The following is a 14,731-nucleotide window of genomic DNA, read 5'->3' as shown; positions in this document are numbered from 1 at the left end:
GGTTTATTGCTCCTCCAGCACAGCGCAGCACAGATGTAATCTGGTTACAGGAACTGGGCTAGGATGCCTCAGGCCCCCTTGAGATGGGGGAGACTAGGCCCCTAAACTCCAGCTCCTCTCCCTAGGCTGTCTCATCCATGCCCTCCGACAGCCAGCCACCCACTCACTAACTTCCAGCCCTGCCCCCCAGCCAGGGCAGCATTCCACCTTCCTTTGTTCCTCTCCATGGGGGGTGTCTGGCCACTGGTTTGCACAGTGACTCATCCTGTTTTGCTGGGTCGTGGTACCCACGGCAGCCAGTGGGGGTTCCCCCAGAGCCAGCAGCATAGAAACCAGCCAGGTACCCCCCACTACGTCACAACCACACTCAACCAAATTCAGTTAAAAGAACCTTTCCCTCCGTACCGTGAGCCAGTGACCCCTGCGCGAAGTGGGTCTGGAATGGAACCGGGCCGATGTCAGGAGCCAGGCCACAAGCAGCCTGAACGCCTGGAAGCCCCCGAGGGTCTGGCACCGTCCCACGCAGCAGGCCCGGAGCCCCCGCGAAGCGCGCAGCCAGACTCCCTCAGCACAGAGCCCGTCCGCACGGCCGGAAACACGAGATCCTCTCGCTGGTGCCTGAATGAAATACATCAGACGTGGAACGCGGAGGCTGCGTCTTTTTGCACGTTTCTTGGAAGTTTACAGCCCTGGCCCCCAGAGCCGCCGCAAACAGCCGGCTTCAGCCCTGGCAGCCGCCAGCCACGCGCCCAGGGCACACCCCAACCGCCTGGGCGTGGCCTGGCAGTGTGCCACGGCTGGGGACCCCTGCAATAGGTCACCCCCCACACCCTCGCCTTCTAGCCCTGCTGGAAAGGGGCCACGCGATGGAGTTTGGAGCCACGTGGGCGAGGCCCATGGTTTGGCTGCTCACAGCCGATCCCCTCGCCCGCGGCCTGGTGCATGGGAAAGTCCCGTCCCAGTCCCATTTGTCCCTCCGGGACCTGCTGCTAAGTCCTTTCAGGGCAGCACCGGAGCCCTGCACGCTGGGAGCACATGCTGCCCTGCCCTGCCCCCGCCCCTACCCCACCACACCTGCCCAAGGGCTGTGGCAAAGGTAGAACAGTGTTTGCAACAATGGCTGGTGTGAGCACATCCCAGTCAGAGAACATCGGGCCGGGGGGGTCTGGCCCAGCTGGGCTTGGGGGGGGAGTGAGGGGGGTTCCTATGGCACAGCTGGGCTCTGGGGGGGAGTGAGAGGGGTTCCCTTGGCCCAGCTGGGCTTGGGGGGGAGTGAGGGGGGTACCCTTGGCCCAGCTGGGCTCTGGGGGGGAAGTGAGAGGGGTCCCCATGGAATAGCTGGGCTCTGGGGGCAGTGAGGGGGGTTCCCATGGCTCAGCTGGGCTCGGGGAGAGTGCGGGGGGTTCCCATGGCACAGCTGGGCTCTGGGGGGGGAGTGAGGGGGGTTCCCATGGCACAGCTGGGCACTGGGGGCAGTGAGGGGGGTCCCCATGGCACAGCTGGGCATGGGGGGGCAGTGAGGGGGGTTCCCATGGCTCAGCTGGGCTCCGGGGGGAGGGGGGAGTGAGGCGGGTTCCCATGGCTCAGCTGGGCATGGGGGGGAAGTGAGGGGGGTCCCCATGGCCCAGGTAGGCTCTGGTGAGAGGTGAGTCCTCGAGCTCTAAGCGGGGTCCCCAGCTCACCTGGGCTGTGAGCTTCCCCCACCCAGCCAGGCCCTGAGTGTGTGTGTGTGGGGGGGATGTGCCGTAGTGGGGGGCTGTCTGCTCTGTGACCCAGGTCCCCCTGCGCTGGGATGGGAGATTCTCACTGACTCTCCCAAATGTGGATTAACCCAGACACACAGGCTCAGCCCCACAGGGAGACACAAACAGGGGAGGGGGAGACCAGCACCTGACTGGGGGGCAGGGGGAGAGGAGGCTAAGGGGGGGGCTAGGGGTGATGGGCCCCGCTAACCCCAGGGCAGAGGCATCCTGGCCCCGGCCCCTGTAGCCACATCCCGTCCGTGCTGGGCTGTGCCCTGGAGGGGCAGTAACCCCCCCCCCCCGTTCCACGGCTGGCGGGGTGTGACAGACCGGGCCGTGTCTGGGCACAGCTTAGGGCGTCCGCTCAGGGCGAATTGCTCAAATCCGGGGCTCTTTACAGTCCCCCTGACTGGCGACCTCTCCAAACAGGCCACAAACCAGTCCCACAGAGCGCTTCAGCAGCCTGCCTGAAGCCTCCCGAGCAAAACCCCTCCGACACCCCAGCAATATCCGTGCCCCAGATGGCCCCGGGCCTATACACAGGTGGGGGGTCCTAGCACCCAATCCCACCTACCCCGAACAAGTTCTGTCCGGTTCCAAGAAACCAGCCACAGATCCCTGGACAATTTACCCTCTGGACCTTACCCACAAATCACGCTGGGCCAATCCTTTAGAATCTATATCTAAAGGTTTATTATTACAAGAAAGAAAAGCCTGAGAGTAAGGTTATTAAAGTACAGTACGTTACATGCACCGAATCTCCCAGTTCTCGATGCAGGCTCTAGCAGAGATGTTGCAGCTGCTGGTTTAAAAGTTCTTATTGCACATCCTACGATCAGGATGGGTTCACAGGTCTTCCGGGCTCTTCAATCCCTGCAGTGCTGCCTCTGGGATGAAGTGCTGAGCTGAGAACAAAATGGCATCGACCACATGGCCTCTTTATACTCCTTCTGGCCTCTTCTTGTATGCAGCAAGTCACCTGGTCAGAGGCCAATCTCTATGTTTCCTGCTGGCTGCCCTCAGGTGACAAATCCCATTCTTTGGGTGTGTCCATAGCCTATTGAGAGTCATTGTTCCACAGGGCTTTGCTACTCAGCCTGTCCATAGCCATGCTTAACCACATTCACAGAAATATTCAGCTTCCACACAGATTACAGTTTCCTACCTACACACACAGACATTATACACTCACATAAATAGTGTACATAAGATTAACAAACAATAAGCTCCCATTCAATACCCCACATGGCTCCCCCCCATACCAATTTCTGGGGCCAACACCCCCACCTAGGGGTGCAGCAGCGATCTGGCTGCTTCCCTCCAATTCAGCAACGTGACACCCCCAACGCAAAATTGATGCAGGAAGTGATGCCAGTAACATCACTGAGGGCATCACAGGCCTCCCCCAACAAAATGGTGGTGTGCCTCAGTTTCCCTTCTTACACTGGACCTTCTGGCTGGAACCCTTTTTGTCCTGTAAGAAGTTCCAAGACCAGTTACAAGTGTTAACCACGAAATAGCAACATCACAATGTCCCCTTACATACCGTCTGTCGTTTGGTACATCTCCAGACAGATTACATGGTATTTCCATAAGCTCATGCACCCTGTATACCGTTACAATTCTCTGCAACAATAATCCATTGGTTACAAGAATTAACATCAGTAACAGGAACAATCCTATATCAGGTGTATACTGAAATTCTCCGTCAGGCCCCTTCTCTGGCCCCACCCCATTGCAGTTTTGGCCCTTCAGGTTTAAACTGCAAATTTTCTTGGCCAAAGCAAGTCCTGCCCCTCCCCCTTGTCCTCTGGGCTCCAGGCCTGAAACCTCTGGCCTGACCAAGACAAAGGGCTGGCTGGGCGTGACTCCCTGGCTCACAATGGCCCTGGAATTCTCCCCCTTCCCCCACTCAGTGGGGTAACAGCAGTAAGCTATAGACTCCCAAGTCTCTCCTCTGTCCCTCTCCAACCTCTGTTTCCACATGGAACCAGATATCAACCTCCCTGATTGAGTATGAGTGTCCACCGTGTCCAGAGATGGGAGCTTAATTGCCATCTCCTGCATCCTAGGGAGAGTGACCACACAGCTGTTCTGCTCTGCATACTTGGCTACACAGTCCTCCTCCTGAATCTGAGACACTAAGTTCCCACTCTCCTCATTCACCTGGGAACAATCCTGTCCCACACACACTGACTTCCCAGCAAGCTGGTCACCCACAGTCACTGGGTTAGCAGCCTGCTCCAGTTCTCTGGATGTTCCTGCCTCCTCTGGAACAACCCCCAGTCCCTCCGAGACCTCTCCACCACCATCCACACTGGGTTTCCCCAAACCCAAGTCAGTGGAGTCACTGCTAACAGACAAGTTCTGTCTGTCAGGCACCGAAACAAGTACCTCACACACCAAGCCACTGCCCCTTACAGGCAGAGCTTTCTCCTGAATGCCTTCTCCAAGCAGGGTCCTGTCACCTCCCTCAGTCACAGCAAACTGCTTGCTACAAGCACTGCCAGGACTCTCCTCCCTATGAGCTTCTTTAAGCAGCAGTTCACCCTTCCCTGGCTCTGCAGTAGCATTGCCCTGCTGAGCCCCAACCAATTCCTCCTGCAATTCCCTTACTCCCTGAGTCATCTCTGGCCCCTCAGGTGGATTCACAGATAATCCCCTCTCAGGCACATAGACAGACCCACAAGAGACAGGGTCAGAAGCACCTTCACTCCCTGTGCAACTCTCTAGATGGCTGTAAACGTCCACACCATCATTAGGCACCAGAGTTAACACACCCTCATTCTCTCCTTGTGCCCGAGCTAAGGGGTCTCCCTGCTCCCACAGAGTCGCTCCCCCCTCTGCCAGCAACACAGCAGCATCAGGCACAATATCAGGGTCACCATTGTCTGATCTCTGGGGTTCTGGTAAAACACTGACTGACTCTACCTGAGTCACCTCATCCCTCTCCCCAGAAGACACAAACCTTGGGCCACCCCCTTCCTGGGCCTTAGCCATATCCAGACCCAACTCTGGGACCACAACACTGCTCTCAGCCTTCACAGGCTGTGGGGCACCTTCCTCAGACAAAGGAAGAAACTCTTCCCCACACACGGACAGACAACCAGAGACAGCTTCTCCCTTGTCCCCACACCCCTGGCTAATCTCAGGCATACAGCTAGCCACTGGGACAGCTTCCTTTACTGCCCCCTTGCTACTTCCACAAGCCAAATTGCCAGCTTGCACACACTGTGCTTCACACAACTCAATTTCAGCTTGTGCAGGTTCAATTCCACAAACCTCACCAGCCACCAACTCCTCAACTAAAACTTCACTCTGGCCAGCCACTCCAGGCTGCCTCAGAGAAACATTTCCCTGACTTCTGGGCTCTTCCTGCCCTGGTTCTGATTCCAGCCTCACCTCTGAGGCATCAGACAAGCCCTCACCCACAGGCTCACATGTAGAGACACTTTCCCCTTGGTTACAGGGAGACTGACCAGCTCCAGGAAACTTTCCATACCCACATGCACCCCCTTCCCAAACCTCCCTGTTAGCTACAGGTAACACACAAGGTTTGCATTCATACATGCTTTGGGGTTGGGTCATCACATCAGCTGGGCAAAATACGTCTGCCATATCATAAGCATACCCCATACCCACAGAGTTATACATTGAACCTTCAGGAGAATACAGTCTCTCTTGTTCTTGTAGTCTCTTAAGCTGGAGGTCAAGTCTAGCATTTTCCTCCTTGGCTAGGGCCATCTTCTTCACATGCTCTACCTCTTCCCTCCGCTGTCTCTCAGCATATTCTGCCTTTTTCTCCTCAAGTTCCCGATCCATCTCCTTCTGTCTCTTAGCAATTTCTTCATCAGCCTTCTGCCTTCTTTCAGCAGCTTCCTTGGCTCGCTTCTGATCCCTTTCAGCCACATCTCTGGTTAGTAACAACACTACCAGATCTAGTTTAGAGGCCCTTTTCCTAAAGGCAATGCCTCTCCCCAAGCACAAATCCTTCAGAGCACTTTTGCTCAGACTCTCATATAATTCCGGGATCATCGCAGCGGCTCTTTAATCAACCAAACTCTCAACACCAAAAATCAAATTTAGACAGCGTGGGGTCCTGATCCCAAAGCTCAATTGACCAAGATCTGTGGATCTTGCCGACTACGCCACTGTGACGGACCGGGCCGTGTCTGGGCACAGCTGAGGGCATCCGCTCAGGGCGAATTGCTCAAATCCGGGGCTCTTTACAGTCCCCCTGACTGGTGACCGCTCCAAACAGGCCACAAACCAGTCTCACAGAGCGCTTCAGCTGCCTGCCTGAAGCCTCCTGAGCAAAACCCCTCCGACACCCCAGCAATATCCGTGCCCCAGATGGCCCCGGGCCTATACACAGGTGGGGGGTCCTAGCACCCAATCCCACCTACCCCGAACAAGTTCTGTCCGGTTCCAAGAAACCAGCCACAGATCCCTGGTCAATTTACCCTCTGGACCTTACCCACAAATCACGCTGGGCCAATCCTTTAGAATCTATATCTAAAGGTTTATTATTACAAGAAAGAAAAGCCTGAGAGTAAGGTTATTAAAGTACAGTACGTTACATGCACCGAATCTCCCAGTCCTCGATGCAGGCTCTAGCAGAGATGTTGCAGCTGCTGGTTTAAAAGTTCTTATTGCACATCCTACGATCAGGATGGGTTCACAGGTCTTCCGGGTTCTTCAATCCCTGCAATGCTGCCTCTGGGATGAAGCGCTGAGCTGAGAACAAAATGGAGTCCCCCACATGGCCTCTTTATCCCTCCTTCCTGGCCTCTTCTTGTATGCAGCAAGTCACCTGGTCAGAGGCCAATCTCTATGTTCCCTGCTGGCTGCCCTCAGGTGACAAATCCCATTCTTTGGGTGTGTCCATAGCCTATTGAGAGCCATTGTTCCACAGGGCTTTGCTACTCAGCCTGTCCATAGCCATGCTTAACCACATTCACAGAAATATTCAGCTTCCACACAGATTACAGATTCCTACCTACACACACAGACATTATACACTCACATAAATAGTGTACATAAGATCAACAAACAATAAGCTCCCATTCAATACCCCACATGGCTCCCTTTATACCAATTTCTGGGGCCAACACCCCCACCTAGGGGTGCAGCAGCGATCTGGCTGCTTCCCTCCAATTCAGCAACGTGACACGGGGGCTGTTCTCGCTGCGCGGGGGCAGGAATGGGGACCCCGACTGCCTCGCCACAGGGGTCCCCTGGCCCAGCCGAGCTCCATTGGATGCGTCTGGATCAGGGAGCCTGGTCCCAGCCTGTGTGTGGGGGGGACTGGGGGCCTCAGCCGGCGCCAGCCGGCCCATCCCTCCCATGGCTGCCCTGTCCCGGTGCGTGGGGCTGGGGGTCCTGGGGGGGATGGGCTGTTCTGGGAGCGCTCGTGAGCTGGGGTCCCTGGAGCCTGGCTAGGAACAGCGTTCCCATCCCCCGGGCACCCCCAGCCGCGAGCACCCGCCTGTCTGCCCTGCGGGGGGCTCCATGCCTGGCTCTGGCCGTGAGGGGGGAGGGAGGCTGGTGGGGGGCAGGGGCGGCCTGGCTGTAGCCATGGGGGGGGGGAGGCTCTTGGGGGGCTGGAGGGGCCTTGGGGAGGTGGGGAGGCTGGCAGGGGCAGGGGTTGCCTGGCTCTGGGCCATGGGGGGGGTGGGGAGGCAGGGAGGAGGCTGGGGGGCCCGGCTCTGACAGTGGAGGTGGGTGGGGAGGCTGGTAGGGGCCCTGGGTGGCCTGGCTCTGCCTGTGGAGGGGTAGGGGGGCCGGGGGGCCTGGCTCTGGCCTGGGGGGCTGGGGGGCCTGGCTCTGGCCTGGGGGGTCAGAGAGGGGAGCCTGGCTCTGGCCGTGGGGGGCTGGGGGGCCTGACTCTGGCCGTGGGAGGGTGGGGGGCCGGGGGGCCTGGCTCTGGCCTGGGGCAGTGGGGGGGCCTGGCTCTGGCCTCGGGGGGTCAGAGAGGGGGGCCTGGCTCTGGCCGTGGGGGGCCGGGGGGCCTGACTCTGGCCGTGGGGGGGGGGTCGGGGGGCCTGGCTCTGGCCGTGGGGGGTTGCGGGGCTCGAGGGGCCTGACTCTGGCCATGGGGGGGTGGGGGGTCGGGGGGCCTGGCTCTGGCCGTGGGGGGGTCGGGGGCCGGGGGGGCCTGGCTCTGGCCGTGGGGGGGTCGGGGGGCCTGGCTCTGGCCACGGGGGGTTGGGGGGCCGGGGAGGCCTGGCTCTGGCCGTGGGGGGGTCGGGGGGCCTGGCTCTGGCCCTGGGGTGTCGGGGGGCCTGACTCTGGCCGTGGGGGTGTCAGGGGACCTGGCTCTGGCCCTGGGGGGGTCGGGGGGCCTGACTCTGGCCGTGGGGGGGTCGGGGGACCTGGCTCTGGCCCTGGGGAGGTCGGGGGGCCTGGCTCTGGCCGTGGGGGGCCGTGGGGCCTGACTCTGGCCATGGGGGGGGGTCGGGGGGCCTGGCTCTGGCCGTGGGGATGGGCTCGGCACTAGCCCAGCTGTGACCCCCACAGGGCCTGTCTGAGGAGTGCCAGTACCTCTTCCAGCCCCAGCTCATCGTGCAGCGCCTCGTGGGCATCGCCGTGCTGTACCCCGGCTACGCCAGCCCCCAGAGCATCGCGCCCCCCAGCCGCTCCAGCCTCTACAAGTGAGTGCGGGGCCCTGCCCGGGGCCTCAGTCTGTGGGGCTCAGCTCTGGGGCTCTCCCAGCTCAGGGTGGGCCGTGCTCCCAGCTGGCTGGGGATCTCCCCACGTCCTGCCCCTCCCAGTCGCTGAGCCTAGCGCCTCCTGGTGGACAGGGCTGGGGTGACTCATTCAGCCCCCCCACTTCCGAGGGGGCACCCCTCCCCCGGGCAGACTCAGCCTGAGCACCCACTGTGGCCCAGGGCCCAAGGGCTGGGGCAGGAGCCGGGGGCAGGGAGCGTCCGGGGTGGCTGCTGCCGTGGGGCCCGTGGTGTGTGGGCCAGCGCCGGCCTCGCCACGGGGACCCGCCCGGCTGACGCCCCCTCCCCCGCAGGGTCTTTGTGCCCAGCCACACGTGGCGGGTGCTGGTGCGGGTGCTGGGCTGCCGGGCCGGGAACCGCAGCGCCGCGGGCTGCCCGCTCTGGCTGAGGGTGCGAGCCAAGGCGCCCCCGCTGCACAACTCCACGGCGCTGGACTGCCGGGAGCGGGCGCCCTGCCAGCTGGCGCTGGACCTGCCCTTCTGGCACCAGTGGTACTACCTGCTGCTGGAGACGGCGCCAGGCACGCTGGGCAGCGTGCACTTCCAGCTCACCGTGCAGCTCACAGGTGAGAGCCGGGGCGGGGGCTCCCGGGGCCCAGCCTGCCCCCAGAGGGAGGGAGCGGGGGGCCGAGAGCCAGGGGTCTGGGGAGACCTGCTGGGGCGGTGCCAGGCCAGTCTGCAGAACCAGCTTCCCAGCTGCCCTGGCTGGCGGGTGAGGCGGGGCCGGGCGCAGCGGGTGGGGCTGACTCGGGGGGCAGGCTGTGGGGCTGAGCAGCGGGGCACGGGATCGGGGCTGGGCCCCCAGTTTCATCGTGCCAGAGCCTCCAGGGAGCCCCCAGCCGCACAGCCGGCGCCCTGCCCGCCCGACACACTGGGGGAGCCGGGCCCCTGGCCAGGCCTGCGGCCCCCTCGCCCGCGCAGACCGCCGGGCTCAGCCGCCCTGGCACGGCCCAGGCAGGGCACCCAAGGGCAGTTCCCAGGCTCCGGCTCCATGTCTCACTCTGACCTCCTCAGTCGGAGAGCCCCCCCCCCCCACCAGGCCCCTGCGCCCCGGGTATCACCGCCTCAGGACTGGGTTCTCAGCCAGTCCTCTAGGACCAAGCTGGCTCACACAGCCCGGGGACACCCCCACCCCGGTGCCTCAACAACCCCCCACGGGGGAGCATGCAAAGTGTAAGGGAAACTGAGGCACACAGGCAGCCCAAAAACATTGCAAAAAATGCCCCCTTTGTCCCATGACATATCCAGGCAGCCCCTCCCCCGGCAGCCAGACACAGCCATCCCCAGAGGGAAACTAAGTCATTAGCCACTGGACCAACTAACCAAGGCCGGGGAGGAGTCTGCACTGAATCCGGCGTGGCTGGTTCCAGGAGCTGTGCCCGGTTGAGGGGCTGGTCTCAGTGGGGCCTTTGGCCTGGGGATGTCTGGGGGGCAGGGGCAGCCTGCTGGTGGGGCGGGCGGTGACGGCTCTCGCCCCCTGCAGACTGCACCAGGCCCAGCCCGGCCCGGCCTCCAGTCCTGCCCTCGGGCGCGGCCATGAACATGCCTCAGTCCTTCGGCGCCCTGGTCAGCCTGTCGCTGGGGGAGAGCCCGCCCCCCCCGGCGCCCAACGGCACCTGGCAGCCGCCCGCCCCGGCGCCCACGGCCGAGCGCTGCTGGCCCGTCCGGCCCACGCTCCGCAACGAGCTCGACACCTTCTCGGTGCATTTCTACATCTTCTTCGGGCCCAACGTCTCGGTGCCGCCCGACCGGCCCGCCCTCTTCGGCCTCAGCCTGCTGCCCGTGCTGGACAGCGGGGGGGTGCTGAGCCTGGAGCTCAAGCTCAACGTGGTGAGTGCCCCCCCGCGAGGACGGGCCACAAGGCCAGGGCAGGGGGCGGGGCTGCAGGTCAGAATCAGGGGCGGGGCTGGGGGGCCAGGCTGGGATGGGGGCTGTGGTTGGAGTTGGGGGGCACCGGCAGGGCTGGGGGGCCAGGCTGGGATGGGGGCTGTGGTTGGAGTTGGGGGGCACCGGCAGGGCTGGGGGGCCAGGCTGGGATGGGGGCTGTGGTTGGAGTTGGGGGGCCAGGCTGGGATGGGGGCTGTGGTTGGAGTTGGGGGGCACCGGCAGGGCTGGGGGGCCAGGCTGGGATGGGGGCTGCGGTCGGACTTGGGGGGCACCGGCAGGGCTGGGGGGCCAGGCTGGCATGGGGGCTGCGGTCGGAGTTGGGGGGCACCGGCAGGGCTGGGGGGCCAGGCTGGGATGGGGGCTGTGGTTGGAGTTGGGGGTCCAGGCTGGGATGGGGGCTGTGGTCGGAGTTGGGGGACACCGGCAGGGCTGGGGGGCCAGGCTGGGATGGGGGCTGTGGTTGGAGTTGGGGGGCCAGGCTGGGATGGGGGCTGTGGTTGGAGTTGGGGGGCACCGGCAGGGCTGGGGGGCCAGGCTGGAATGGGGGCTGTGGTTGGAGTTGGGGGGCACCGGCAGGGCTGGGGGCCCAGGCTGGGATGGGGGCTGTGGTCGGAGTTGGGGGGCCAGGCTGGGATGGGGGCTGTGGTCGGAGTTGGGGGGCCAGGCTGGGATGGGGGCTGTGGTTGGAGTTGGGGGGCCAGGCTGGGATGGGGGCTGTGGTTGGAGTTGGGGGGCCAGGCTGGGATGGGGGCTGTGGTCGGAGTTGGGGGGCCAGGCTGGGATGGGGGCTGTGGTTGGAGTTGGGGGGCCAGGCTGGGATGGGGGCTGTGGTTGGAGTTGGGGGGCCAGGCTGGGATGGGGGCTGTGGTTGGAGTTGGGGGGCCAGGCTGGGGTGTCTGTTCAGTGTCGGGCTCCGTCCCTTTCAGTCGTCCCTGCGGGGGGAGAACGTGACGGTCTTCGGGTGTCTGACCCACGAGGTGCCGCTGACGGCCGGGGGCAACGCGTCGGTCACCTGTCAGACAGGTGAGGCCTGGCCGGCCCACCTCCCTGCTGCCAGCAGGTGGGGCCAGAGGCAGGGGCTGGGGCGTTGGCGCGCCCAGCGGGGGGCGCTGTGGGGGGCAGGGCTGTTGGAGCACACGGGGTCCCTGGCCTAGCCCAGGCTGGCTAACCTGGGGCAGCCCCGTGTGGACGCAGCCGGCCGCGTGGCGGGAGCCCGGAGTGGCTGTGGGGCGCTGGGCCCTGGCGTGGCAGCAGGGGCTGCCCGGGGGGGGGGGGGGAGGTTCCTGCCCCACCGCTCTGTCCTGTTGCTGCAGCAGGGACCCGCCCGGCCTTGCACGGAACAGGGCTGCCAGGGCAGATGTGACCTCACACCGGCTGCAGGTGTCCCCCCCGAGGCCCCGGGCCCCTCCCTTCCCGTGGCCCCCAGTTCACTGCCGCCTGCCCCCCCCTCCCCCCGCAGGGTCCCTGGCTGGCTTCCTGCTGTCGGTCAACAGCTCGGCCAGCCTGGCCCGCGTGCGGGTGCCCTACCCCCAGACGGGCAGCTGGTACCTGAGCCTGCGTTCACTCTGCGCCACGGAGCACGGGTAAGGCAGCGTGGGGGCCTGGGGGGGCCCGCTGCCCCATGGCTCACAGCGGGGGCCGGCCGACGGGGAGAGGCGGCTTGGGGGGCACCCTGGCAGGAGGGTGGGGCGGTGGGTTCCCTGGCGATGGAGTCGCAGCTCAGGACGGGCAGGGCCCATGCCCAGCGCGCCCCTTCCCGTGCCAGGCCTCCAGGGGGTGCCCTGCCGCTGTCCCTCTGCGAGGGCGGCTGGGGGGGTCTGACGGGCTGGGCCCACGGTGCCCCGGGGGGCAGGGGGCTGGGGGTGCGCTGCTGCCTGCTGGTTCTGCACAGCGGGCCCAGCTGGGTCTGCCAGTGACGGCCGAGGGCACCACCCCACCTGGGCCAGGCTGGCCCCCGGCCGCCCCCCCGGCCGCCCCCCCACGTCCCCGGAAGAGTCCTTTGGAAACCGAGTGCAGGCTCCCCGCCCCCTGCCCCACCCCAGGAGCCCCCGCTCTGGTAACCCCCAGGCCGGGCGTCTCGTGGCACAGCACCTCCTTGGGACCCCACCGAGAGCGAGGGGCCCCAGGCAGAGCAGCTCAGCCGCAGGGCACTTGTGCCCGCTCCCCCACTGCCCGGGCACTCGCCGCGTGGCATGGGCGCCAGCGGGGCCCTCCGCCCGGGGGACAAGGCTCTGAGCGCGGGTCTGCCTGAGCGGCCGTGGCCAAGGACCCGCTGACTCAGCACCTCCCACGGGAGCGGGCGGCAAACGTGGCCTGGCCCGACTACGTGGGTGTGGCCAGAAGCCGCCCTGGTGCTGCCACGTGGCAGATTAGTGGCACAGCCTGGTCATTGGCTGCCCCCGTGCCAGAGCCTGCCCCCCTCCCACACCATGGGGGCCCGGGCGAGTGGGGGCTGTTCAACGGGCTGTGTGGGTGTGAATGGGCCCACGTGCGAGGGGCTGTGTGTGTGCAAGTGGGGCACGTGCGAGGGGCTGTGTGTGTGTCAGTGGGCATGCGTGCGAGGGACTGTGCATATGAATGGCAGGCCGTGCAAGGGGCTGTGTGCATATGAATGGGCCGTGCGAGGGGCTGTGTGCGTGAGTGAGCATACGTGCGAGGGACTGTGTGCATATGAATGGCGGGCCATGCGACGGGCTGTGTGTGTGCGAGTGGGCATGCGTGCGAGGGACTGTGTGCATATGAATGGCAGGCCGTGCGAGGGGCTGTGTGTGTCAGTGGGCATGCGTGCGAGGGACTGTGTGCATATGAATGGGCCGTGCGAGGGGCTCTGTGTGTCAGTGGGCATGCGTGCGAGGGACTGTGCACATATGAATGGGCTGTGCGAGGGACTGTGTGCATATGAATGGGCTGTGCGAGGGGCTGTGCACATATGAATGGGCCGTGCGAGGGGCTGTGTGTGTCAGTGGGCATGCGTGCGAGGGGCTGTGTGTGTCAGTGGGCATGCGTGCGAGGGGCTGTGCGCATATGAATGGGCCGTGTGAGGGGCTGTGTGTGTCAGTGGGCATGCGTGCGAGGGGCTGTGCACATATGAATGGGCCGTGCGAGGGGCTGTGCCCATTGCCTGGGTCTCGTGCCCCGCTCCCTGCCTCCCCGTGCTGAGGCCAGGCTGTGGGGCAGGTTCGAGCCCTGCGTGAACGTGACGGCTGAGGTGTATCTACGGACCTACCTCTCCCCCTGCATCGACGACTGCGGCCCCTACGGCCAGTGCAAGCTGCTGCGCACCAGCAACTACCTGTACGCGGCCTGCGAGTGCAAAGCAGGTGAGGGCGGAGCGGGCAGGGTCGGGGATGAGCAGGTGCTGGTGCAGGGCCGCCAGGCGAGGGGCAGGGGCTCAGGTGGGCAATGGCGGGCGAGGGGCACTGGGCTGATGGGAGCGGGGACGCAGGGCTCACGCAGGCAGTGGCGGGTGCAGGATGTGGGGCGCGGGGCTGACGGGGGCAGGGGTGCAGGCAGGCAGTAGCGGGTGCGGGACGTGGGGCTGGGGGGGTGCGGGGGTGACAGGAGGGGGGCAGGGGTGCAGGCAGGCAGTAGCGGGTGCGGGACGTGGGGCTGGGGGGGTGCGGGGGTGACAGGAGGGGGGCAGGGGTGCAGGCAGGCAGTAGCGGGTGCGGGACGTGGGGCTGGGGGGGTGCGGGGGTGACAGGAGGGGGGCAGGGGTGCAGGCAGGCAGTAGCGGGTGCAGGACGTGGGGCTGGGGGGGTGCGGGGGTGACAGGAGGGGGGCAGGGGTGCAGGCAGGCAGTAGCGGGTGCAGGACATGGGGCTGGGGGGGGCGTGGGGCTGACGGGCTCTCGCCGCAGGCTGGAACGGCTGGGGCTGCACAGACAGCGGCGGGTGCAGGACGTGGGGCTGGGGGGGCCGTGGGGCTGACGGGCTCTCGCCGCAGGCTGGAACGGCTGGGGCTGCACAGACAGCGGCGGGTGCAGGACGTGGGGCTGAGGGGGGCGTGGGGCTGACGGGAGGGGGGCAGGGGTGCAGGCAGGCAGCGGCGGGTGCAGGACGTGGGGCTGGGGGGGCCGTGGGGCTGACGGGCTCTCGCCGCAGGCTGGAACGGCTGGGGCTGCACAGACAGCGCCCAGGCCTCCTCCTACAGCTTCCAGCTCCTGGCCACGCTGCTGCTCTGCCTCAGCAACCTCATGTTCGTGCCGCCCGTGGCCATCGCCGTGCGCAGCCGCTACCTGCTGGAGGCCTCCGTCTACGTCTTCACCATGTTCTTCTCCACCGTGAGTCTGGTCCGGAGCGTGGGCTGTGGGTGGAGCCTGGCCCGGGGCGTGGGCTGTGGGCGGAGCTGGGCCTGGGCTGTGGGCGGAGCCTGG

General features: G+C 64.9%; 1 protein-coding gene across 1 annotated transcript in view; it reads left to right on the top strand.

The window, feature by feature from the left end:
- Window positions 1-14,731, top strand: part of TMEM8B (transmembrane protein 8B) — a 38,608-nt gene that overhangs the window by 18,502 nt on the left and 5,375 nt on the right. The window contains exons 4-10 of the mRNA XM_089779503.1: window positions 8,262-8,395; window positions 8,764-9,035; window positions 9,953-10,299; window positions 11,283-11,379; window positions 11,816-11,939; window positions 13,534-13,676; window positions 14,460-14,638. Coding sequence (XP_089635629.1) covers window positions 8,262-8,395; window positions 8,764-9,035; window positions 9,953-10,299; window positions 11,283-11,379; window positions 11,816-11,939; window positions 13,534-13,676; window positions 14,460-14,638 — 1,296 coding nt within the window. The remainder of the gene's footprint in view (window positions 1-8,261; window positions 8,396-8,763; window positions 9,036-9,952; window positions 10,300-11,282; window positions 11,380-11,815; window positions 11,940-13,533; window positions 13,677-14,459; window positions 14,639-14,731) is intronic.

The sequence above is a fragment of the Pelodiscus sinensis genome, chromosome 6 (assembly GCF_052426305.1).
Source record: "Pelodiscus sinensis isolate ZL-2025 chromosome 6, ASM5242630v1, whole genome shotgun sequence".
In the NCBI taxonomy this organism is placed as follows: Eukaryota; Metazoa; Chordata; order Testudines; family Trionychidae; genus Pelodiscus; species Pelodiscus sinensis.
Note: the sequence above shows the minus strand (reverse complement) of the source record. Positions and strands in the feature narration are given on the sequence as shown.